The 24,302-nt window shown below is 44.5% G+C and overlaps 1 protein-coding gene across 3 annotated transcripts in view; it reads right to left on the bottom strand.

The window, feature by feature from the left end:
• LOC137365127 (xanthine dehydrogenase/oxidase-like) overlaps positions 1-24,302 on the bottom strand; it is a 151,290-nt gene that overhangs the window by 5,551 nt on the left and 121,437 nt on the right. For all 3 annotated transcript variants that reach the window (XM_068027904.1, XM_068027903.1, XM_068027905.1), the window contains exons 27-36: positions 22,786-22,931; positions 22,067-22,148; positions 21,360-21,455; positions 20,068-20,196; positions 19,861-19,935; positions 17,433-17,485; positions 14,945-15,059; positions 11,790-11,855; positions 11,116-11,304; positions 399-566 (exon numbers count right to left, since the gene is read on the bottom strand). In XM_068027904.1, coding sequence (XP_067884005.1) covers positions 399-566; positions 11,116-11,304; positions 11,790-11,855; positions 14,945-15,059; positions 17,433-17,485; positions 19,861-19,935; positions 20,068-20,196; positions 21,360-21,455; positions 22,067-22,148; positions 22,786-22,931 — 1,119 coding nt within the window. The remainder of the gene's footprint in view (positions 1-398; positions 567-11,115; positions 11,305-11,789; positions 11,856-14,944; positions 15,060-17,432; positions 17,486-19,860; positions 19,936-20,067; positions 20,197-21,359; positions 21,456-22,066; positions 22,149-22,785; positions 22,932-24,302) is intronic.

Genomic DNA, 24,302 nt, shown 5'->3' with positions numbered 1-24,302 from the left:
GTCACAGGAGTGATTATTAAACAACATTTGACACTAAGCCAGGCAAGGAGATAGTAGGACAGGCGACCAAGAGCGTGGTCAAAGAGGTAGGTTTTAAGGTGCATGCTAAGGGTGAAGGAGAAAGGTAGAGATATGAAGAGGTTTAAGGAGGGAATTCCAGAGCTTAGAGCCTAGGCAGCTGAAGGCATGATGATCGTCCATAGTGTAACGGTAGATGGGCTGAGATCTATTAGAAAGGAACAGCCTGTCGGGATTAATGGCCCCACCCTGCCCCTGAAACTCTTATCATCAGGCTGTGTTGGGCTTGAGGAATGAGGAAGACTCCGAGAAGAAGCCAATTCACCATTTCTGGTCATGGTGTTCCCTTCAGCCTAGACACTAAAGGAAAACTCACATACCATCTCTGTCAGGTTATCAATGCAGGCAATACGTATCCTGTCTGGTGTTGCTGGGCTGTCCAGGCGGAAGAGACCCGTTACTCCAGATTCTGCCCTGGCGGCGACAATGGCGTCTTTGATGGCGAAGAATATGGAGGCTGCGAGGAATAGGGGAGGTTCTCCAACAGCCTGAAATAAACAGACACTGTTTAATCCTGCAACCTGGAGGTCCAGTTACTTGCAGTTATACCTTTGAATGATTATTAAATCTTGATTTTTGTTTTTGTTTTACAAGTCCGCTTCATTATTTTAAACATATTAATAAAAGGATTCACAAACTATTTCACACACAGTCAATAAATCAAAACTATTTTAGCCGGCACTGTGCCTTTCCTTTTTTTCTCCAGAAGCCCAGTACAAATACTCATTCTTCATGTGTGAGCCTCCACAGTGAGTGGTTACTGAGTGGGGAGTTTCATGGCTGTGTGCTTTGAACCCATGCATTTTCCATTGGAGGTCGCTGGATAGCATTCGAGAGTGGGAACCCTGGCTGATTTCCACCCACCATTCCCCCCCTCCTCCACCGCCCTTATTCCAGGGGAACTGAGGTACACTGTAATGCCTGAACTGTTGACTAGACAAGATAGCTAAACCAGGAGTCAAACCTGTACCTCGTGTAGTTTAATGCCACACCTGCGATGATGCCTTAAACCACCAGTTTTCTCAGGAACACCCTCCACATCACCCAGTTCATCACCTGATGTCAGGTTTTGCCTGAATATTCTTCGATCGGGGAAAAATCAGGCAAATCCCTTAAAGGTATGCAACCATCTTGTACTTTGTGATGGTAAGGGTTATGAAGCCATCTCGTGGCTTCAGGAATAACTGCAGTTTTTATTGAAGTCTGCAGAGGGAAAAATTGCTCAGTAACGATAACTGGAAAAAGTTGAAACCACAAAATGTGATGTGAGCATCAAATGTGGCAATGCTGCCATTATTAAAACATCTGCAGAACAATGTCAGTACGTTTTGCCCGAATACCCTTTGCCTATTTTGTTTTGGGTCAGTGCCCTCAGTGAAACAGCACACAGGCAAACTTCATACGGGCAAATGCCACTACCGCCATGTTCGGTTTCAGCCATAGAATCAAAGAGCACAGAAACAGGCCATTTGGCCCATCATGCCTTTGTCAATTCTTTGCACGAGCTATCCAATTAGTCCCATTCCTCCAGTTCTTTCCCCATAGCCCTTCAGTTTTTTTTCCCTTTCCAATTACCTTTTGAAAGTTATTATTGTATCTGTTTCTACCACCCTTTCAGGCAGCGCATTCCAGATCGTAATGACTTGCTGTGTAAAAAAAAAATTCTCCTCACCTCACCTCACCTATAAATTTTTTGGCCTATTATCTTAAACCCGTATTCACTGGCTACTGACCATCCTGCTACTGGAAACAGTTTCTCCCTACTCACTCTATCAAAACCCTTCGTAATTTTGAATGCTATTGAATCTACACTTAACTTTTTCTACTCGAAGGAAAACAGCCCTAGCTTCCCCTGTCTGTAGAGCTACTAAATTGAGCTGGATTGAGAATTGGCTGGCAGGACATAGGCAAAAAGTAGTTAGAGATGGATTTGGATTTGGATCTGTTTGGACATGGGCTATCAATGCCGTCCTGCAGGGATCGGTGTTTGGACTGTTGTTTTTTATTGTTTTTCTTAATGATCTAAATGTAGTTGTTGGGGGTGGGGGAGGGGTGCGGTGGGGAATGATCTACGTGTTTGCAGATGATACTAAGATCTTTGTGAGTGGTAGGATTGTAAATTCTGCTCGATGGCTTCAGGTGGATGTTGATGTGTTGGGCGTTGAGTTTGGAAATGACACATTGTCCTTAACTTAGAAAATGCACTGTTACTCATGAGGGTAAGGTGAATGCTGAACATAATACACCCTTCAGGGAAAAAAAAACCGTCTTCACAGTAGAAGGCTCAAAAAACATACCATAAGTAGTGGGGGAACCAAGGGTCGAATGACAGTGAGTAAAGTAATTACTATTAGTAAAGATATAGTACTGGAGATATTAAATCCCCTGGACCTGATGACCTGCATCCTTGGAATTTAGAAGAGGTAGCGACAGAGATAGTGGACATACTGGGCTGGATTTTATAGCCCCTCAACGTCAGCGGTCGTGGCAGTGTGTGGGGGAAGGAAAATACCTCCAGCAGAGGCCCACCACGGACCTCGGTGCCAGGAAGGCCCAGTCCAATATTGCCGGCAGTGGCGAGAATTCATTGGCTCCCCCCACAGCTCAGTGGCGGGAGCGGAATTTAAATATGAAAAACAATGCAAATTAATGAATTAATCACTTACCTGCTCCCGCTGGTCATCCCGGTCGGATATTGGAGCTGATGGCTGGCACTCCCACGCCTTCAGATCTCCGTCCGGAGAGCCAATGTGGGACACTGGTGGGGACGGGGAGCAGGTAAGTATTTCAGTGCAGGTGCAGGGGGAGCGGGACCAAACTATTCTGATTGGTCTAGGGAATGGTGGGAAGGGGTTGAAGTTAAAAGTTTATAAACTTTGGCGGGAGAGAAAGGTCAAGAACACCGGATAAGTATTTTGTGTGGGGGGGGGGGGGAGGTGGGGAGTGGGCAAGGAATTAACTATATGGTCATTGGAGGGGGGGGGGATTGGAAAGGGGCTAGAAACATTTTAATAAAAGCAAAATACTGCAGATGCTGGAAATCAGAAATAAAAACAAGAAATGCTGGAAATACTCAGCAGATCTGGCAGCATCTGTGGAGAGAGAAGCAGAGTTAACGCTTCGGGTCAGTGACCCTTCTTCAGAACTGGCAAATATTAGAAACGTCAAAGGTTATAAACAAGTAAAGCGGGGGTGGGGCAAGAGATAACAAAGGAGAAGGTGTAGATTAGACAAGGCCACAGAATAGCTGACCAGAAGGTTATGGAGAAAAGGCAAACAATATGTTAATGGTGTGTTGAAAGACAAAGCATTAGCACAGATAGGGTGTTAACGGACTGAAGATTGAGCAGCAGCAAGTACAAACATGAAAAAAAAGTGGGTAAGCAAACTGAACAAACTAAGATAAGAACAAAGAACAAAGAACAAAGATAATTACAGCACAGGAACAGGCCCTTCGGCCCTCCAAGCCTGCGCCGATCCAGATCCTCTCTCTAAACATGTCGCCTATTTTCTAAGGTTCTGTATCTCTTTTCTTCCTGCCCATTCATGTATCTGTCTAGATACATCTTAAAAGACTCCATCGTGCCCGCATCTACCACCTCCGCTGGCAATGCGTTCCAGGTGCCCACCACCCTCTGCGTAAAGAACTTTCCACGCATATCCCCCCTAAACTTTTCCCCTTTCACTTTGAACTCGTGTCCTCTAGTAATTGAAACCCCCACTCTGGGAAAAAGCCTCTTGCTATCCACCCTGTCTATACCTCTCATGATTTTGTACACCTCAATCAGGTCCCCCCTCAACCTCCGTCTTTCTAATGAAAATAATCCTAATCTGCTCAACCTCTCTTCATAGCTAGCGCCCTCCATACCAGGCAACATCCTGGTGAACCTCCTCTGCACCCTCTCCAAAGCATCCACAGCCTTTTGATAATGTGGCGACCAGAACTGTACGCAGTATTCCAAATGTGGCCGAACCAAAGTCCTTTCCAACTGTAACATGACCTGCCAACTCTTGTACTCAATGCCCCGTCCGATGAAGGAAAGCATGCCGTATGCCTTCTTGACCACTCTATTTACCTGCGTTGCCACCTTCAGGGAACAGTGGACCTGAACACCCAAATCTCTCTGGACATCAATTTTCCCCAGGACTTTTCCATTTACTGTATAGTTCACTCTTGAATTGGATCTTCCAAAATGCATCACCTCGCATTTGCCCTGATTGAACTCCATCTGCCATTTCTCTGCCCAACTCTCCAATCTATCTATATTCTGCTGTATTCTCTGACAGTCCCCTTCACTATCTGCTACTCCACCAATCTTAGTGTCGTCTGCAAATTTGCTAATCAGTCCACCTATACTTTCCTCCAAATCATTAATGTATATCACAAACAACAGTGGTCCCAGCACAGATCCCTGTGGAACACCACTGGTCACACGTCTCCATTTTGAGAAACTCCCTTCTACTGCTACTCTCTGTCTCCTGTTGCCCAGCCAGTTCTTTATCCATCTAGCTAATACACCCTGGACCCCATGCGCCTTCACTTTCTCCATCAGCCTGCCATGGGGAACCTTATCAAACGCCTTACTGAAGTCCATGTATATGACATCGACAGCCCTTCCCTCATCAATCAACTTTGTCACTTCCTCAAAGAATTCTATTAAGTTGGTAAGACATGACCTTCCCTGCACAAAACCATGTTGCCTATCACTGATGAGCCCATTTTCTTCCAAATGGGAATAGATCCTATCCCTCAGTATCTTCTCCAGCAGCTTCCCTACCACTGACGTCAGGCTCACCGGTCTATAATTACCTGGATTATCCCTGCTACCCTTCTTAAACAAGGGGACAACATTAGCAATTCTCCAGTCCTCCGGGACCTCACCCGTGTTTAAGGATGCTGCAAAGATATCTGTTAAGGCCCCAGCTATTTCCTCTCTCGCTTCCCTCAGTAACCTGGGATAGATCCCATCCGGACCTGGGGACTTGTCCACCTTAATGCCCTTTAGAATACCCAACACTTCCTCCCTCCTTATGCCGACTTGACCTAGAGTAATCAAACATCTATTCCTAACCTCAACATCCGTCATGTCCCTCTCCTCGGTGAATACCGATGCAAAGTACTCGTTTAGAATCTCACCCATTTTCTCTGAGTCCAAGCATAACATTCCTCCTTTGTCCTTTAGTGGGCCAATCCTTTCTCTAGTTACCCTCTTTCTCCTTATATATGAATAAAAGGCTTTGGGATTTTCCTTAACCCTGTTTGCTAAAGATATTTCATGACCCCTTTTAGCCCTCTTAATTCCTCGTTTCAGATTGGTCCTACATTCCCGATATTCTTTCAAAGCTTCGTCTTTCATCAGCCGCCTAGACCTTATGTATGCTTCCTTTTTCCTCTTAGCTAGTCTCACAATTTCACCTGTCATCCATGGTTCCCTAATCTTGCCATTTCTATCACTCATTTTCACAGGAACATGTCTCTCCTGCACGCTAATCAACCTCTCTTTAAAAGCCTCCCACATATCACATGTGGATTTACCTTCAAACAGCTGCTCCCAATCTACATTTCCCAGCTCCTGCCGAATTTTGGTATAGTTGGCCTTCCCCCAATTTAGCACTCTTCCTTTAGGACCACTCTCGTCTTTGTCCATGAGTATTTTAAAGCTTACGGAATTGTGATCACTATTCCCAAAGTAGTCCCCTACTGAAACTTCAACAACCTGTCCGGGCTCATTCCCCAACACCAGGTCCAGTATGGCCCCTTCCCGAGTTGGACTATTTACATACTGCTCTAGAAAACCCTCCTGGATGCTCCTTACAAATTCTGCTCCATCTGGACCTCTAACATTAAGCGAATCCCAGTCAATGTTGGGAAAATTAAAATCTCCTATCACCACCACCCTGTTGCTCCTACATCTTTCCATAATCTGTTTACATATTTGTACCTCTATCTCACGCTCGCTGTTGGGAGGCCTGTAGTACAGCCCCAACATTGTTACCGCACCCTTCCTATTTCTGAGTTCTGTCCATATTGCCTCACTGCTCGAGTCCTCCATAGTGCCCTCCTTCAGCACAGCTGTGATATCCTCTTTGACCAGTAATGCAACTCCTCCACCCCTTTTACCTCCCTCTCTACCCCGCCTGAAGCATCGATATCCTGGGATATTTAGTTGCCAATCATGCCCTTCCCTCAACCAAGTCTCAGTAATAGCAATAACATCATACTCCCAGGTACTAATCCAAGCCCTAAGTTCATCTGCCTTACCAACTACACTTCTTGCATTAAAACAAATGCACCTCAGACCACCAGTCCCTTTATATTCATCATCTGCTCCCTGCCTGCTCTTCCCCTTAGTCACACTGACTTCATTATCTAGTTCCTTACAGGCTTTTGTTACTACCTCCTTACTGTCAACTGACCTCAATTGGTTCCCATCCCCCTGCCACATTAGTTTAAACCCTCCCCAACAGCGTTAGCAAAAGCACCTCCAAGGACATTGGTTCCAGTCCGGCCCAGGTGTAGACCGTCCAATTTGTAATAGTCCCACCTCCCCCAGAACCGGTCCCAATGTCCCAAAAATCTGAACCCCTCCTTCCTGCACCATCTCTCAAGCCACGCATTCATCCTGACTATTCTTTCATTTTTACTCTGACTATCACGTGGCACTGGTAGTAATCCTGAGATTACTACCTCTGAGGTCCTACTTTTTAACTTGGCTCCTAACTCCCTAAACTCTGCTTGTAGGACCTCATCCCGTTTTTTACCTATATCATTAGTGCCTATGTGCACAATGACAACTGGCTGTTCACCCTCCCCCTTTAGAATGTTCTGCAGCCGATCTGAGACGTCCCTGACCCGTGCACCTGGGAGGCAACATACCATTCGGGAGCCTCGTTTTCGACCACAGAACCGCCTATCTACTCCCCTTATAATCGAATCCCCTACGACTATAGCCCTTCCACTCTTTTTCCCGCCCTTCTGAACAGCAGAGCCAGCCACGGTGCCATGGACCTGGCTACTGCTGCCTTTCCCTGGTGAGCCATCTCCCTCAACAGTATCCAAAACGGTATACTTGTTTTGGAGGGAGATGACCGCAGGGGACTCCTGCGCTGCCTTCCTGCTCTTTCTCTGCCTTTTGGTCACCCATTCCCTTTCTCCCTCAGCAATCCTAATCTGCGGTGTGACCAATTCACTAAACGTGCTATCCACGACCTCCTCAGCATCGCGCATGCTCCAAAGTGAGTCCATCCGCAGCTCGAGAGCCGTCATGCGGTCTAACAAGAGCTGCAGCTGGACACACTTCCTGCACGTGAAGGAGTCAGGGTCATCAGCCATGTCCCTGAGCTCCCACATTGAGCAAGAGGAGCATGATACGGGTCTGAGATCTCCTGCCATTTTTAATCTTAAGTTTAAACTTAGTTAAATGAAAAAGGAACGAAAAGTTTTTACCAATCACAATAAAACCAGAGAAATCGAAAAAGCCTTACCTTATAAACACCCCACCGAGTCCTTTTTTTTGGTTAGAGGAGGAGGGCGGGTGGGAGACACTACAAGTGTGGTGTCTCGGGTTTAGAAACCGCCCAAATATATAGTGTTTTACTTACCCAGCAGACCCCTGGCCTCCGCCGAAAAACAAAAGGAAATTAAATTTACTTTCAAACTGACTTTCCCAGCTGCTCACTCGCTCACACGCTGCTCCCGAAAAAGCTGCTGCACTGAAAGGGCATGTAATAAAACAAGCATACAAAAAAATGTTAAAAATGTAAAAAAGAAAAAAATAACTCAAAATGGAAGTAAAATGGGGGGCCCGTCTTGCTCTGAAATTATTGAACTCAATGTTCAGTCCGGCAGGCTGTAGTGTGCCTAATTGGTAAATGAGATGCTGTTCCTCGAGCTTGCATTGATGTTCACTGGAACACTGCAGCAATCCCAGGATAGAGATGTGAGCATGAGAGCAGGAGGGAGTGTGGAGATAGCAAGCAACCGGGAGCTCAGGGTCCTGCTTTCGGACTGAGCGGAGGTGGTCTGTAAAGCAGTCACCTAGTCTGCGTTTGGTCTCCCCAATGTAGAGGAGACCACATTGTGAGCAGCGAATACAGTATACTACATTGAAAGAAGTACAAGTAAATCGCTGCTTCACCTGAAAGGAGTGTTTGGGGCCTGGGATAGTGAGGAGAGAAGAGGTAAATGGACTGCAGGGGAAAGTGCCCTGGGAAGGGGACGAGGTGTAGAAACATTTTGTTTTGTTAATTAAATTTAAAATGCCTATTTTTAAAAATATGTAAACTAAATGTAAGGGCGGGCAGTCCTTTAAAAATGGCGTCGGCACCTGCACAATGACACCTGAGGCCATTGCTGGGGACAGACTGCCCGTCCACTCCACATCATCGGGGGCGGGGGGGGGGGGGCGGCGTTTAAATGAGCCACCGGGTTTAATGCTGCAGTGGCTCCGTGACCAGCAGTCTGCCCGGTGGACATGTAAAATTCAGCCCACTAATTTTGATCTTCTAGAATTCCCTAGATTCTCGAACAGTTCCTGTGGATTGGAAGATAGAAAATGTAATCCTGCTGTTCAAGAAAGGAGAGAGAGAAAACAGGGAACTGTAGGTCAGTTAGCCTGATAATTGGGAATCATTGGGAAAAAGCTCGAATCTATTATTCGGAGCATTGTTTCAGGATATTTAGAAAATCATAATATGATTAAGCAGAGTCAACACAATTTTATAAAAGGGAAATTGCGATTGACAAATCTATTCAAGTTTTTTGAGGACGTAATTAGCATGGTAGAGAAAGGGGGACAGGTGGATGTAACATCTTTGTACTTTTAGAAGGCATTCAATAAGATACCACACAAGAGGTTGTACACAATGCTAGGGCTCATGGAATTTGGGGGTAATATATGAGCATGGATTGAGGATTGGTTAACGGACAAAGAAACAAAGAGTAGGAATGGGCAGGACATTTTCAGGTTGCAGGAGTCTCAGCTATTTACAATCTACATTAATTACTTAGATGAGAGGAATGAGTGCAATACCACAAGTTTACTGACGACACAAAGCTGGATAGGAAAGTTGTGAAGTGGATGCAAGGAGGCTGCAAAGGGAAATAAACCTGTGAAGTGAGTGGGTAAGAAACCGGCCAATGGATTATAATGTGGGGAAGTGTTAAAATGATCTACTTTGATAGGAAGAATAAGCAGAATATTTTTTTAAATGCGGGAGTCTGACAAATATTGGTCTCAGACGGATTTGGATGTTTTTGTACACAAATCACAGAAAGTGACATTCAGGTACAGCAAGCAATTAGGGAAGCAAATGGCATGGTGGCCTTTATTGTGAGGTGTATAAGACCAAGGATTCCTTGCTGCAATTATATAGAGTCTTAGTGAGATCACACCTGGAATAGTGTGAGAGATGATCTCATTGAAACATATAAAAAGGGCTTGACAAGGTAGAGGCTGTTTCCCCTGGCTGGAGAGTCTAGAACTAAGGGTCATAGATTCAGGATAAGGGGTCGACCATTTAGAGTTGAGATGAGGAGAAATTTCTTCACTCAGAGGGTTGTGAATCTTTGAGATGCTCAACCACAGAGAGCTGTAAAGGAATCAAGGAATATGGGAATAGAGTGGGTCGATGGAGTTGGAGGAAAAAGATCAGCCATGATTTTATTACAAGGCGGAGCAGTCTCAAGGAGCTGTACAGCCTATTCCTGCTCCTATTTCCTACGTTCATATGCTCCTATATCCCTGGTACCATTCTAGTAAATCCCATCTGCACCCTCTCTAAGGCTTTGGAGTGCTTCCTAAAAGATGGTGCCCAGAAATGGACATAATATTCCAACTAAAGCCTAACCATTGATTTTATTACAGAAAATACAGCACAAAAACAGGCCATTCGGCCCAGTGTTTATGCTCTACATGAGCCTCCTCCCGCCCTACTTTACCTGACTCTATCAACCTATCTTTCTATTCCTTTCTCCCTCATTTACATATCTAGCTTCCCCTTAAATGCTTCTATGCATAGTTTAATAAAGGCTTACCTTAACTTGCTTGCTTTAGTACAGCTTCTACAGCCAGGGAGCCCCAACTTCTCTTGTCTCTCCACATCCTTGAAGTGTTCAGATCAGAGCTGCTGCCTCCTCTGTGCCCTTATTATTAATGAACGCATGCAAAGCGTGACACCAACATACGGGGCTAAATTTTAAGAGCCCACTGCCGATCTCGGCAGCGAGCTCAAAAAGTGTGCCTCATGCCAAAAAGCCGCCGTAACCTCAAGTGCGGTGGTTTATTTAAATCGCCAGGGCGACCTGCCCCCACCACCCACCCCCCCTGCAAATCTCGTGGACGGGGCAGGCTGTCCTTCACTGCCAGTGGCGCTGGCACCTTTTTTAAAGGGCAGCCAGCCTTGCCGCCCAATTTAAATTTCTAACGCCCCTTTCCCACCCCCACCCCCCCAATAACAATTACAATAACTATTTGCCCTTCCCCCCCCCAAAACACTTACCTTTTACATCCCTCTCCCCCAAACTGCACAAAATTCAAGGTTCAACCCTTCCTACCATCCCCTACACCCATTCTGTGTATTTGGCCCTGTTTCCCCACCCCACCGAACTGAAAAACTTACCTCTCCCCCCTCCCCACCAGTGTGGTGCCATGTTTCCCTGGACGGGGGTCTGAAGGCACGGGAGTACCGGCCACTGCACCGAAGATCGTGGCGGGCCCTCAAGATTGCAGGTAAGTCCATGTAAATGTATTAATTTTATTCATTCGGATATTTAAATTGTGCTCCCGCCGCCCAGCAGTGGAGGGGGAGGGGGGGGCTCCGCCACAGAGCCTCACGGCCGCTGGGAGGGTCGGGCTGGGCCCTTCCAGCATCAAGATCCATGGCGGGCCTCATCCAAACCATCTCAGGAGTTCCCCACCCCCCCCGCCCTGGAACCCGACCCGGGGTGAGGGGGAAGAACAAAATCCAGCCCATGATGTGACACCAGAGCCAATACTACATTCGCTCTATCAGTTAAACTAAAAAAGGGTGAGTTACCTTGGAAGAATAGATAGCTTTTTTGTTCGGAGATTCCCGAAGAAGAGAGACATTCAGTTCTGTAGGGATGTCGCCTGCTGCTGGGATCTTGTACATCCCTGGTCCCCGGGTGTACAGGACACCGTCAGGTGAATAGCGCAGTTCCTCCAGAGTAAAGTAACCAAGGCCCTGCATGAACCCTCCCTCCACCTGATCAATAAAGAAAGAGAGAGAGAGAGAGTTACTAAATCAGTCTCCTTAGAAATACGAAGGTTAACTCCACATACCTTCCTTTTCATCTTTCAGAAGATACATTAAACCCTTTGCCCTCTCAGTTGAACATAAAGAATCCCACAATACTATTTCAGAGGCGAGCAGAGGAGTTCCTGGGAAAATATTTATATCTCAGCCAGCATCACTAAAACAGATTATCTGGTCATTGTTACATTGCTGTTTGTGGGAGCTTACTGTGCGCAAATTGGCTGCCTAGTTTCTCACATTACAACAGTAACTAGACTTCAGAAAGTGCTTTAGTGACTGCAAAATGATTTAGGTCATCTCGAAGTCATGAAAGGTGCTATAGAAATGCAAGTCCGTATTTCTTTTCTTCTATATCTTTTGTTTTGTTCTTCTTTCCCCACTGTTCCTGTTATAGGCCCAGGGATAGCACCCATCACCATGGGAAGGTATCTCACCTGCCCGATGTCCACTGCCGGGTTCAGGCTATTCCCAACGTCCATGACGATGTCAGTGCGGAGGTTCTGAAATCAAGAACATTTAGGAGTGAAGACGTGTGCTTCGAATGTGACATTAAACCGTCAGTCTTTACTGGAAGAGCCAGGACTCTGCACAGAGATATAGAGCGGATTGAAGTCAGGGCTCTGTGATTCACAGCTAAAGGAACTTTAGCTGGTATTAGCCATATATTCACAAATACCGCCACAGTGAACAAGTTATTATTAATAAGAAGGTTGTGGGTTCAAGTCCCACTCCAGAGACTTGACCACAAACATCAAAGCTGACACTCCAATGCAGTACTCAGGGAGCACTGCACCGTCAGAGGTGCCATCTTTCAAATGAGATGCTAAGCTGAGGCCCTCTCTGCCCTCTCAGGTGGATGTAAAAGATCCCATGGAACTATCTCAAAGACAAGGGAGTTAACCCCAGTGTCCTGATCAATATTTATCCCTCAATCAACATCACAAAAACAGATTATCTAGTCATTATCACATTACTGTTTGTGGAAGCTTGCCAAGCGTAACCGAAGAGGTAGCAGAGAGGGTTGATGAGGGCAATGCAGTTGATGTGGTGTACATGGATTCGAAAAGGCATTTGATACAATGCCGCACAACAGACTTGTGAGCAAAATTATAGCTCATGGAATAAAAGGGACAGTAGCAACATGGATACAGAATTGACTGAGTGACAGGAAACGGATAGTAGTGGTTAAGAAATGTTCTTTGGGCTGGAGGAAGGTTTGTAGTGGAGTTCTCCAGGGATCAGTGTTGGGACCCTTGCTTTCCAGATAAATATGAATGACCCAGATCTTGGTGTACAGGGCACAGCTTCAAAATTTGCAGATGATGTGAAACTTAGAAGCATTGTGACCTGTGAGGAGGATAGTGTAGAACTTCAAAAGGACATAGACAAGTTGATAGAATGGGTGGACAAGTGGCAGATGAAGTTCAATGCAGGGAAATGTGAAGTCATTCATTTTGGTAGGAAGAACATGGACAGAAAATATAAAATAAAGGGTACAATTCGAAAAGGTGTGCAGGAGCAAAGAGACCTAGGTTTATATGTGCATAAGGTATTGAAGGTGGCAGGGCAGGTTGAGAGCGCGGTTAATAAAGCATATATTAATATTAAGCTTTATTAATAGGGGCATAGAGTACAAGAGCAAGGAAGTTAAGATGAGCTTGTATAAGACACTAGTTCAGCCTCAACTGGAATATTACGTCTAGTTCTGGGCGCCACACTTTAGGAAAGATGTGAAGGCATTGGAGAGAGTGCAGAAAAGATTCAGGAGAATGGTTCCAGTGATGAGGAATTTCAGAAATGAAGACTGATTGGAGAAGTTGGGACTGTTTTCCTGGGAGAAGGGAGGGCTGAGAGGTGATTTGATAGAGGTATTCAAAATCATGAGGGGTCTGGACAAAGTGGATAGGTAAAAACTGTTCCCACTTGAAAGGATCGAGAATGAGAGGGCACAGAATTAAAGTAATTAGCAAAAGAAGCAAAAGTGACCCAAGGAAAAACTTCTTCACAAGGTGAGTGGTTAGGGTCTGGAATGTACTGCCTGAGAACTTGGTGGAAGCAGGTTCAATCGAGGCATTCAAAAGGGAATTAGACTGTAATCTGAAAAGGAAGAATGTGCAGGGTTATGGGGAGAAGGAGGGGGAATGGCATTAGGTGAATTGCTCATTCGGAGAGCCAGTCTGGACACGATGGGCCTAATGGCCTCCTCCTGCATTGTAACAATTCTGTGATTCTGTGAATTAACTTGCTGCATTTTCTATATTACAACAGTGACTATATTTCCAAAAAAGTACCCCTTTGGCTGTCAAGTGCTTTGGGATGTCCGGTGATCATGAAAGATGAAATATAAATGCAAGTCTTTGTTTCTTTCTTTCCCACAGCCCATTGTGTATTTACCCACAGCATGCCTATTCAACACCTATTCTAAGAAGCTGATCTCCCTTTCCTTCCCTCTGCAGGTGCAGCAGGCTATTAGGAAGGCAAATGGCATGTTGACCTTTATTGCAAGGGGATTGGAGTACAGGAATAAAGAAGTCTTACTAAAATAGTACAGGGCTTTGGTGAGACCGCACCTGGAATGCTGTGTGCAGTTTTAGTCTCCACATTTAAGAAAGGATATACTTGCATTGGAGGCAGTGCAGCGAAGATTTACTAAATTGGTGCTTGGGATGAGGGGGTTGTCCTATGATGAGAGGCTGAGTAAATTGGGTCTATATTCTCTAGAGGTTAGAAGAATGAGCGGTGGTCGAATTGAGACATACTAGATTCTGAAAGGGCTTGATAGGGTAGAAGCTGAGAGATTGTTCCTGTTGGCCGGGGAATCTAGAACACGGGGACACATTCTCAGGATAAGGGGTCAATCATTCAGGACTGAGATGAGGAGAAATTACTACACTCAAAGGGTTGTGAATCTTTGGAATTCTATACCCCAGAGGGTTGTAGATGCTCCATCATTGAATACATTTAAGGCTGGGACAGATAGATTTTTGGTCTCGCAGGGAATTAAGGGATATGGGGAGTGGGCAGGAAAGTGGAATTGAAGCTAAAGATCAGCTATGATCATATTGAATGGCGGAACAGGCTTGATGGGCCATAGGGTCCACTTCTGCTCCTATTTCTTGTGTTCTTAACTTGAGAACATCCAAAGCTCTGCTAAGTCGTACCAATTTCCATTCATACATCACCTCTGTGCTCATTGCCCGGTTAAGCAACACCTTGATTTTAAAATTCTAATCCTTGTTTTCAATTCCCTCCATGGTCTTGCCCCTCCCTACCTCTGTAACTCCCCTCTAGCTCTACAACCTCCTGAGATATGTGCACTCCTTCAATTCTGGCCTCTTGCACATCCCCAATTTTAATCGCTCTTCAGCTGCCAAAACCCTCAGCTCTAGAATTCCCTACCTAAACCACCTCACTTTCCTTATTTAAGATTCCCCTTAAAACCTACTTCTTTGACCAACCAATCTGCTCCATTTTCTCCAAATGTTTCTTGGTGCCAAATTTTGTTTGATAATGCTCCTGTGAAGTGTTTTGGGACGTTTTACGATGTTAAAGGTACTACATAAATGCAAGTTGTTGTTGGGTACTTTACCTTGTGATCCCCAGTGAGACAGTCAATTTCAACCTCAGAGCAAGCCACACCATAACTAAAATAATTGTAAGCCCTTCCTTCGTTCTTCTCCCAGTTGTAGTTCAGATTAGGAGTCCTGTTGAAGAAACACCAACGTGCATAAATACATTTTCAAATCATAACCCTTTGCAACATTACATCTCTTAGCATGTCTCAGAATGACTGAAAGCACACTTTGTTTAAACTTTCCTTCTCACTACACAATCAGAGACTGGGAATTCTGCAGCAAGTAACTCAGCTCTTGTCTCCACAAAGCTTGTCCAACGTCTTCAAGGCACAAGTCAGGAGTGTGATGGAATACTCTCCACCTGCCTGGATGAGTGCAACTCCAACAACACTCAAGAAACTTGGCGCAATCCAGGACAAAGAAGCCCGCTTGATTGGCACCCCACCCACCACCTTAGAATTCACTCCCTTCATCACTGATGCACAGTGGCAGCAGTGTACCTTATACAAGATGCACTGGAGCAACTCACCAAGGCTCCTTCAACAGCACCTTCCAAACCCAAACTAGGGCAACAGACACATGGAAACATCACCACCTGCAAGTTCCCCTCCAATTCACACATCATCCTGACATGGAACTATATCACCTCTCCCTAACGCTAACTGGGCCAAAATTCTACATAACAGCACTGTGAGAGCACCTTCACCACATGGACTGCAGCAGCTCAAGAAGGCGGCTCACTACAATCTTCTCCAGGGCAACTAGGGATGAGCATTAAATACCAACATTCCAAGAATGAATTAAAAATAGTAATAGATAAGGCATTGAGCCCAATTTGACATGAAGTATGTCAGATTATAAATAACACAGGGAAATGATGATGGGAAAATTTAGGATTCATGACAGGAAATCCTTCACATGAAATTATGAAGGGTTTGACAGAGTAAATAAGGGTAAATTGTTTCCACTGCAGGGTTGGTTGACAAGCAGGGTACATAGATTTAAAATAATCAACAAAAGAGCCAAAATTATGCAAATTACAGGCAGCAACAGAACATTATGGACACTTGGAAAATAGAAGTGGAATGACATTAAGTGGAGGAGGAGGTGTTACTGCTCCGAGAATCACTTCTGTACATTTTATCAATGTCACAGGATTGCAAGATAGTCATGGATAGAGAAGGCCATTCAGCCCATCTTAATTCATCCATCCCAAGGCATCCTAATGTCTCTCCCCACATATTGAAGCACCTGATTCCAGGGTAAAAGATTCCAGGGTTTCCACTTCTACTTCTCTTCCTGGCAGTCTGTTCACATTTGGGCGCTCTTTATTTAAAAGGAACTTCCTAATATTAGTCATAACATTAGCTTTTGCTGGTTTTAAGCTGTGTCTCCTTTTCCTTCCCTTGCTCTGTAACTTAAAGGACTACTGTGGATTTACCAACACCCTCTCTTTAACTAGCTAATAAATTTCTAAAGGTTTGCATCTCAGATGCCTCTGATCAAGGCGGAAAGGACTAGGTTTCTGCCATCATTTCTCATAATTCCGACCTTTTACAATATACATTACAATATGCCCATAAAAGGCATACACCATAAGAATCACGACAGCACACTCCTAGCTTCTACTGTAGTGTTACCTTTGTCACACAGCAGAGACTTCATAGAATGATACAGCAAAGAAAGGGCCATTCAGCCCATTGTGTTAGTGGCGGCTCTTTGAAAGATCTATCCACCTTCGAGCAACTCCCCTGCTCTTTCCCCATTGACTGCAATTTCTTTCCCCTTCAAGTATTTATCCAATTCTCTTTTGAAAGTTACTACTGACTCTGCTTTCACCACCCTTTCAGGCAGTGCATTCCAGACAATAACAACTCGCTGTATAAAAGAAATGCTCCCCTGTTGACAATGACATTAAATCTGTGTTCTCATGTTACCGACCCTCCTGCCAGTGGAAACAGTTTCTCCTTATCCACTCTATCAAAACCCATCTTAATTTTGAAAACCGCTATTAAATCTCTCCTTAATCTTCTTTGCTCAAAGGAGAACAATCCAAATTTTCTTGTCTCTTCACATGACTGAAATTCATCTTTGTTGGTGCCATTCTCTTCTCTCCAAGGCCTTGTCATCCTTCCTGAAGTATGGTGCCCAAAATTGGATATAATACTCCAGCTGGACCTAACCAGTGATTTATAAAGGTTTGGCATAACTTACTGCCTTTTGCATTCTATGCCTCTATTTATAAAGCCAAGGATCCTGTGTACTTTTTAACAGCCTTCTCAACTTGTTCTGCAAAGATCATATACTCCCAGATCTCTCTCTCCCTTTGATATTTTACCATTTAGTTCATATTGTTGCTCCTCATTCTATTTATCAAAATGCAGTACTTCACACTTCTCTGTATAAAATTTCATCTGCCATGTGCCTGCCCATTTTACTGACATATCTTAGGGGCTGCTCTAGCTATAAACCCACAAACGACAAATGGACATAAACATTTACCTGTAGAACCCTGCCACTGACAGGCTCACTCTGTCCATATAAGCTGCAGAGACCTAAGGGGAAAAAAAATGCAGAATCGAATAGGAACGTTAATGATCTCTCAAACAGGTGTAGGGTCCAGGCCGACTATATATATTGTGATGGGTTAGTCTTGTATGCAGTTTGCAAAGGTCTGCTTCCATGTATTGCAGAACTGATGACTTACTTCTTGTCAATTCCCTTGGCGAGAGAATCTATAACAGGGGTCAGTCTCAGGATAAGGGGTCGTTCATTAAATTCTGAGATGTGGAGAAATGTCTTCACTCAGAGGGTTGTGAATCTTTGGAATTTTCAATTCCAAAGGGTTGTGCATGCTCAGACATTGAGTATATCCACACCTGAGATCGATAGATTTTTGGACACCATGGGAATTAAGGGTAAAAGGCCATTCATCCCATCTGGTTCATGCCGGCTGTCTGTAGAGCAATCCAGTCAGTCCCATTCCCCATAGCCCTGAAAGGTTATTTCCCTCAAGTGTCCATCGAATTTCCTTTTGAAACATTTATCATCCCTGCTTCCACCACCATCATAGGTGAGTTCCAAGACTTCACCACTCACTGCATAAAAAAGTTCTTCCTCACATCCCCCCCTGCATCTCTTGGCTTAAACCTTAAATCTGTGTTCCCTAGTCCTTGTACCATCAGCTAATGGGAACAGCTTTTTTTTGTCTACCTTATCTTAACCTGTCAGAATCTTGTACACCTCTATCACTTCTCCTGCAAGGAGAACAACCCTAGCTTTTCCAACCTAATCTTATAACTAAAATCCCCCATCCCCGGAACCATTCTGATACATCTCCTCTGCATCCTCTCCAGGACCCTCACATCCTTCCTGAAGTGTGGTGATCGGAACTGGGTGCAATACTCTAGTTGTGGACTAACTAGAGATTTATAAAGTTTCAGCATAACTTAATTTCTTTTGTACTCAATGCCTCTATTTATGAAGCCCATATGTTTTGCTAATTGCTCTCTCAATATGTTCTGCCACTTTCAAGGATCTGTGCACATGAACCCTCTGTCCCTGTACACTCGTTAGAACTGCACCATGAAGTCTATCTTGCCTCTCCCTATCCCTTCATCAAATCCTTTGATGCCCTTACCCAACAAAGATCTAACTATCTCAGTCTTGACAGACCCATCTGTCCCAATGTTTCAAGTGCTTACCTTCCATCAAAACAGCGGTAGCAGTGGGTCTCGACTCAAAGCTAAGATGCTTTCATGGTATGAATGCACAGTTCCAGTGAGGAGCCTTGGCCAGCAGCAGAACAAATCAGACAATCTGTGTAGGTGGAGTGGGGGTGATGGGGGAGGGGGTTAGATTTCCCCGTTTGTAATTGGGTATCGTATTGCCTGAACAGCAAATTAAACATTCTCCTGTATTTTGTTTCAGGCGGGAGATTTGGTCCATATTGACACTGATGTCTCAGTCCTTCTGACCCATGGTGGCATTGAGATGGGACAAGGCCTCCATACCAAGATGGTGCAGATAGGAATATAACTGAGACTCCCCATGGGTGTGGCTAGTTCTGGAGCACAAGTCCTCAGTACTATTGCCTCAATGTTGTCAGGGCCTGTAGACTTTACAGTGTCCAGTGCCTTCAGCCATTTCGTGATATCACGTGGAGAATCGGATTGGCTGAAGGCTGGCATCTGTGATGCTGGGGACCTCAGGAGGACTCACCACTTCTGTCTGAAGATGGCTGCAAATGCTTCAGCCTTGTCTTTTGCACTGATGTGCAAGGGATGGCAGATTTCCTTCTCTAAAAGGACATTAGTGAACCAGATAGGTTTTTACAACAATCCGACAATGGTTTCATTGTCACCATTAGACTAGCTTTTAATTCCAGATTGATTTATTAATTGAGTTCAAATTTCACCATCTGCTGTGGTGGGATTCAAACCGATGTCCCCAGAGCATTAGCCTGAGCCTCTGGGTTACTAGTCCAGCGAAATTACTGCTCCGCCACCTCCACCCCAAAGAATAGAGCTTTGGGGTTAAATACATTAAAAGTAAACAGAAGCTTCATTGGGAATTGCAAGAAAAAGTTGGGTATAATAAAACTAAAGATAATGATGAGAAATATAGGAAGGGCAGATTAGAAGTGCTAAAAGAGACGATGAAAGAAAGTCTCTCAGATAAGAACACAAGAACAGAAAAATCCCAGAGGCAATAAAGAATAAAAAATATTGTGGAAAATTCTTCTCTGACTCCCCCAGGAGATCACATGGAGTGAGTGCCATCTCTAAAGACACTTGCCATGTCTTAAACAACGTCAAGCAGTTGGTCTCGTCCAACTGTGATATTCCTGATATATTGCCATTGAAGAAATAAGAGGCATTAGTAATGAGCAAAAAAAAAAGGCCCACGCAACTAATTATTTTGTACCTACCCATTGCTCCCAAGTCCCGTTTGGATTTGAGCGTTTAAATGGTTCCAGTCTGTCGAGAAGGGTCTGGCATGCGTTCTGAAACAAACAGTCATCGTTTGGTTGTTATATGAGGTTATATCATCACTCCCTAAAAGGGGAGGAATCATGTAAACGGAAGAATTTTTTATTTTAATAAAGCCTGTTGGTTTTTCAAGGTTGAATTCTTACAGAAATTGCCATTCCATTCAAGTCGGAGCTTACAGAAGCCGCTGTCGAACTTGTGTTTGGGACAGTGTTAGTGCTCGTCTCCGAGATGTGAATCTGGGAAACTGGAATCTCCAGAGCTTTACTGGCAACCTGGATAACAAAGAATATTCAAAAAGGCTCAATCATTTACTCAAATCAGTCAGGGCAAAGCAACTCTGGGCCGACCGCAGACTTTCATCTGTCTTTCTATTTGCTCTTGGGATGTGGCTGCCACTGGCAAAGCAAACATTTATTGGCCCTCTCTAGTTGCCCTGTGATGGCGTGAGAGATGGACTTTCTCCCTGACCTATGGGCTGCACACCGGCCTTCCGTCTCTGGAAGTTGTGGTCTCTTGCGGTGAGGCTGCTTCCACCATAAAAATTTGTGCATCTTGGGTCAGCACCGATGAAGAACCCACCTTATATGCCCAAGTCAGGATGGTGTGTGACCTGGAAGGGAAATTTGGAGGATAAGTTGTTCCCGCCAGATCTCTGCCATTGTTGTTCATAATGGTCGTGAAACTGGAAGGTTCTATTAGAGACATGTGAGGATCATAGAATGTTACAACACCGAAGGAGGCCATTCTGACCATTGTGACTCTGCTAGCTTTTTGAAAGAGCTATCAAATTAGTCCCACTCCCCATAGCCCTGCAAATGTTCTCTTTTTAAATATTTATCCAATTCCCTTTTGAAAGTTACTGTTGAATCTGCTTCCACTGCCCTTTCAAGCAGTGCATTCCAGATCACAGTAACTGACTAAAGAAAAACAAGATCCTCCTCATCTCACCTCTGGAGCGGCAACAAAGTGAACGACCAGTGAATATATTCTTACCGCTGTTGAATAAAGCGATGAGTGTTGGCCAAAGCATGGGGAGAATTGACCTGGCATGGATTCGTCTCAAAATGTCTAAGATGCCAATTTAGGTCAGGCCAGTGGGTCGCCACCAAAGGAAAAAATCGCAAAGGAGAATATCTTTGGAAATCTGTTTGCATATGAACAGTGATGGACAGAAAAAGCCCACTGGTCCATCCAGCCTGTTCCATATAGTTGGGATGCATTCTGCATCACAACATCTGGTAGCCATGTAATATCCTGGGATAGACAGGAAAACCAGACAATACCAGGTCGATTAGGGGGGGAAAAAAATCTGGCAACATTTATTTCCATTTAATTGATTTTAAGTGGAGATGAATATAAATAAAAATGAAAGAAAAAAATGCCTGGAATATAGACTCCATTTCTTCTTCTTGGGGAGTCTCAGTTATATTCCTACCTGTACCATCTTGGTATGGAGGCCTTGTCCCATCTCAATGCCACCATGAGTCAGAAGGACTGAGCCATCAGTGTAAATATGGACCAAAGCTCCCGCCTGAAACAAAATACAGGAGAATGTTTAATTTGCTGTTCAGGCAATACAATACCCAATTACAAACGGGGAAATCTCCCACCCAGCCCCTACCACAAATTGTCTGATATATTATCCTGCTGGCTGAAGCTCCTCACTGGAACCATGCATTCACACCATGAAAGCTTCTTAACTTTGAGTCAAGATCCGCTGCTACTGCAGTTTTGATGGAAGAAAGGCACTTGAAACTGTTGGGACAGTTGCGTCTTTCAAGACTGAGATAGTTACATCTTCGTTGGGTAAGGACATCAAAGGATTTGGAGCTAAGGAAGGCCAATGGAGTTGAGATATACATCAGCCTGATCCAATTTGAATGACAGAACAGGTTTGAGGGGCTGAATGGCTTTACTCCTATGTTAACCCTGACTTTCCTCTTTTAGAATCTGCTGTGTTGCTCCAGCGATATCTATTTTTTTAATCGTCCTTTTGGATTTGTTTTTATTTTTGATGTCAGATTTAATTTCTATGAAAGCAGCTATCCTCACCTCCATCACCGCAACCCCCCCCCCCACCCCCAATAACCCCGTAAGCCTCCCACCACCCACCACCCACCCTCTCCACCACCTACATTTTACCTGATTCATGAATGCGGCATTGAAGCTTATCCCGAACTTGGTTGGAATAATTGCCAGTCCTCTCTTCTTCCAGCGATGTTGTCTTGGCATAAAGAATGAAGAAACAGTTAACCCTTGCGCAAATACATTATGGGGCTTTAAATTGCCTCACCGATTAAAGAAAGAACTTGCATTTCTATAGCACCTTTCATGCCCTCAGGAAGCCACAAAGTGCCTCACAGCCAATGAAATACTTTTGAAATGTAGTCACTGTTGTAATGTGGGAAAAGTGGTAACCAATTTGTGCACAGTAAGCTCCCGCAAAGAGCAATGTGATAAATAATCAGGTCATCTTTTCTCGGTGTTGGTGGAGGAATAAATATTAGCAAGGACACCAGGAATGACTCTCCTGCTCTTCTTCAAAATAGTGTGCACTTTTACTTTCAATTTAGAGGTCAGACAGGGCCTCAGTCTAAGATCTCATCCAAAAGACAGCATCTCCAACAGTGCAGCACAGCCTCAGTACAGCACAGCCTCAGTACATCACAAGGCCGTCAGACTGAATTTCATGCTCAAGTATCTAGATACGGACTAAGAACCCACTAACCTGCTGACTCAGAGGCAAGAGTGCCACGTACTGAGCTATAGCCAACCAGCAAGACAACGATGAGAACAGCAGTTTGATAAACCAAGTTGAAAGGAACATACAACAAAGACAGAGCAGCATTTACATATCTGACCTGTTAAATTCATTCACTGCTTTTCTCCTGCTGTGATAAGATGACCTCTCCAAACATTCATCCCAGCATTTCCCAACATTGACATCTTCCAACTTTTGGTTGGTGTAGGTGAGGTCTCCCTCTTGGTACAGGTTCAGTTTCTGCACCTTGGGAATGGAAAGGGAACAGGATTATTGTGGGTAAATGAGCACTCCTGGCATACTACAGGAATGCATGTCAGGACTGCAGGTGTGGGGGGCCCGTGCACCCCATTTGTGCCCCCAGTGATTGAACAAATTAGTGGGTTGGAACACTAGCTGGCCTGGAATGGGCCCTTCAGCCCTTCCGTGTCAGATTCTTGATATCTGTCAGGGAGAGTTAGAAATAGACTCTGAAACTCTTGGCCATTTTACTTTAATTCATTATAATAAAAGCAAAATAATGTGAATGCTGAAAATCTGAAATAAAAACAAGAAATGCTGGAAATACTCAGCAGATCTGGCAGCATTTTTGGAGAGAGAAGCAGAGTTAATGTTTCGGGTCAGTGACCCTTCTTCGGAACTGGCAAGTATTAGAAATGTCAAAGGTTATAAACAAGTAAAGCGGTGGTGGGGCAAGAGATAACAAAGGAGAAGGTGCAGATTGGACAAGGCCACAGAATAGCTGACCAAAAGGTTATGGAGCAAAGGCAAACAATATGTTAATGGTGTGTTGAAAGACAAAGCATTAGTACAGATAGGGTGTAACAGACTGAAGATTGAACAGCAGCAAGTACAAACATGAAAAAAACACAGTGGGTAAGCAAACTGAACAAACTAAGATACACACGGGATCAGAGGGGAGCTGGCAAGATGGATACAGAACTGGCTCGGTCATAGAAGACAGAGGGTAGCAGTGGAAGGATGCTTTTCTGAATGGAGGGATGTGACCAGTGGTGTTCCGCAGGAATCAGTGCTGGGACCTTTGCTGTTTGTAGTACATATAAATGATTTGGAGGAAAATGTAGCTGGTCTGATTAGTAAGTTTGCGGACAACACAAAGGTTGGTGGAGTTGCGGACAGTGATGAGGATTGTCAGAGGATACAGCAGGATATAGATCGGTTGGAGACTTGGGCGGAGAAATGGCAGATGGAGTTTAATCCGGATAAATGTGAGGTAATGCATTTTGGAAGGTCTAATGCAGGTGGGAAGTAAACAGTAAATGGCAGAACCCTTAGGAGTATTGACAGGCAGAGAGATCTGGGCGTACAGGTCCACAGTCACTGAAAGTGGCAACGCAGGTGGATAAGGTAGTCAAGAAGGCATACGGCATGCTTGCCTTCATCGGTCGGGGCATAGAGTATAAAAATTGGCAAGTCATGCTGCAGCTGTACAGAACGTTAGTTGGGCCACCCTTAGAATATTGTGTGCAATTCTGGTCGCCACACTACCAGAAGGACGTGGAGGCTTTGGAGAGGGTACAGAAGAGGTTTACCAGGATGTTGCCTGGTCTGGAGGGCATTAGCTATGAGGAGAGGTTGGATAGACTCAGATTGTTT

Source organism: Heterodontus francisci, chromosome 3 (genome assembly GCF_036365525.1).
Source record: "Heterodontus francisci isolate sHetFra1 chromosome 3, sHetFra1.hap1, whole genome shotgun sequence".
NCBI classification, from domain to species: Eukaryota; Metazoa; Chordata; class Chondrichthyes; order Heterodontiformes; family Heterodontidae; genus Heterodontus; species Heterodontus francisci.
This window is presented reverse-complemented; position numbering and strand designations above follow the sequence as displayed.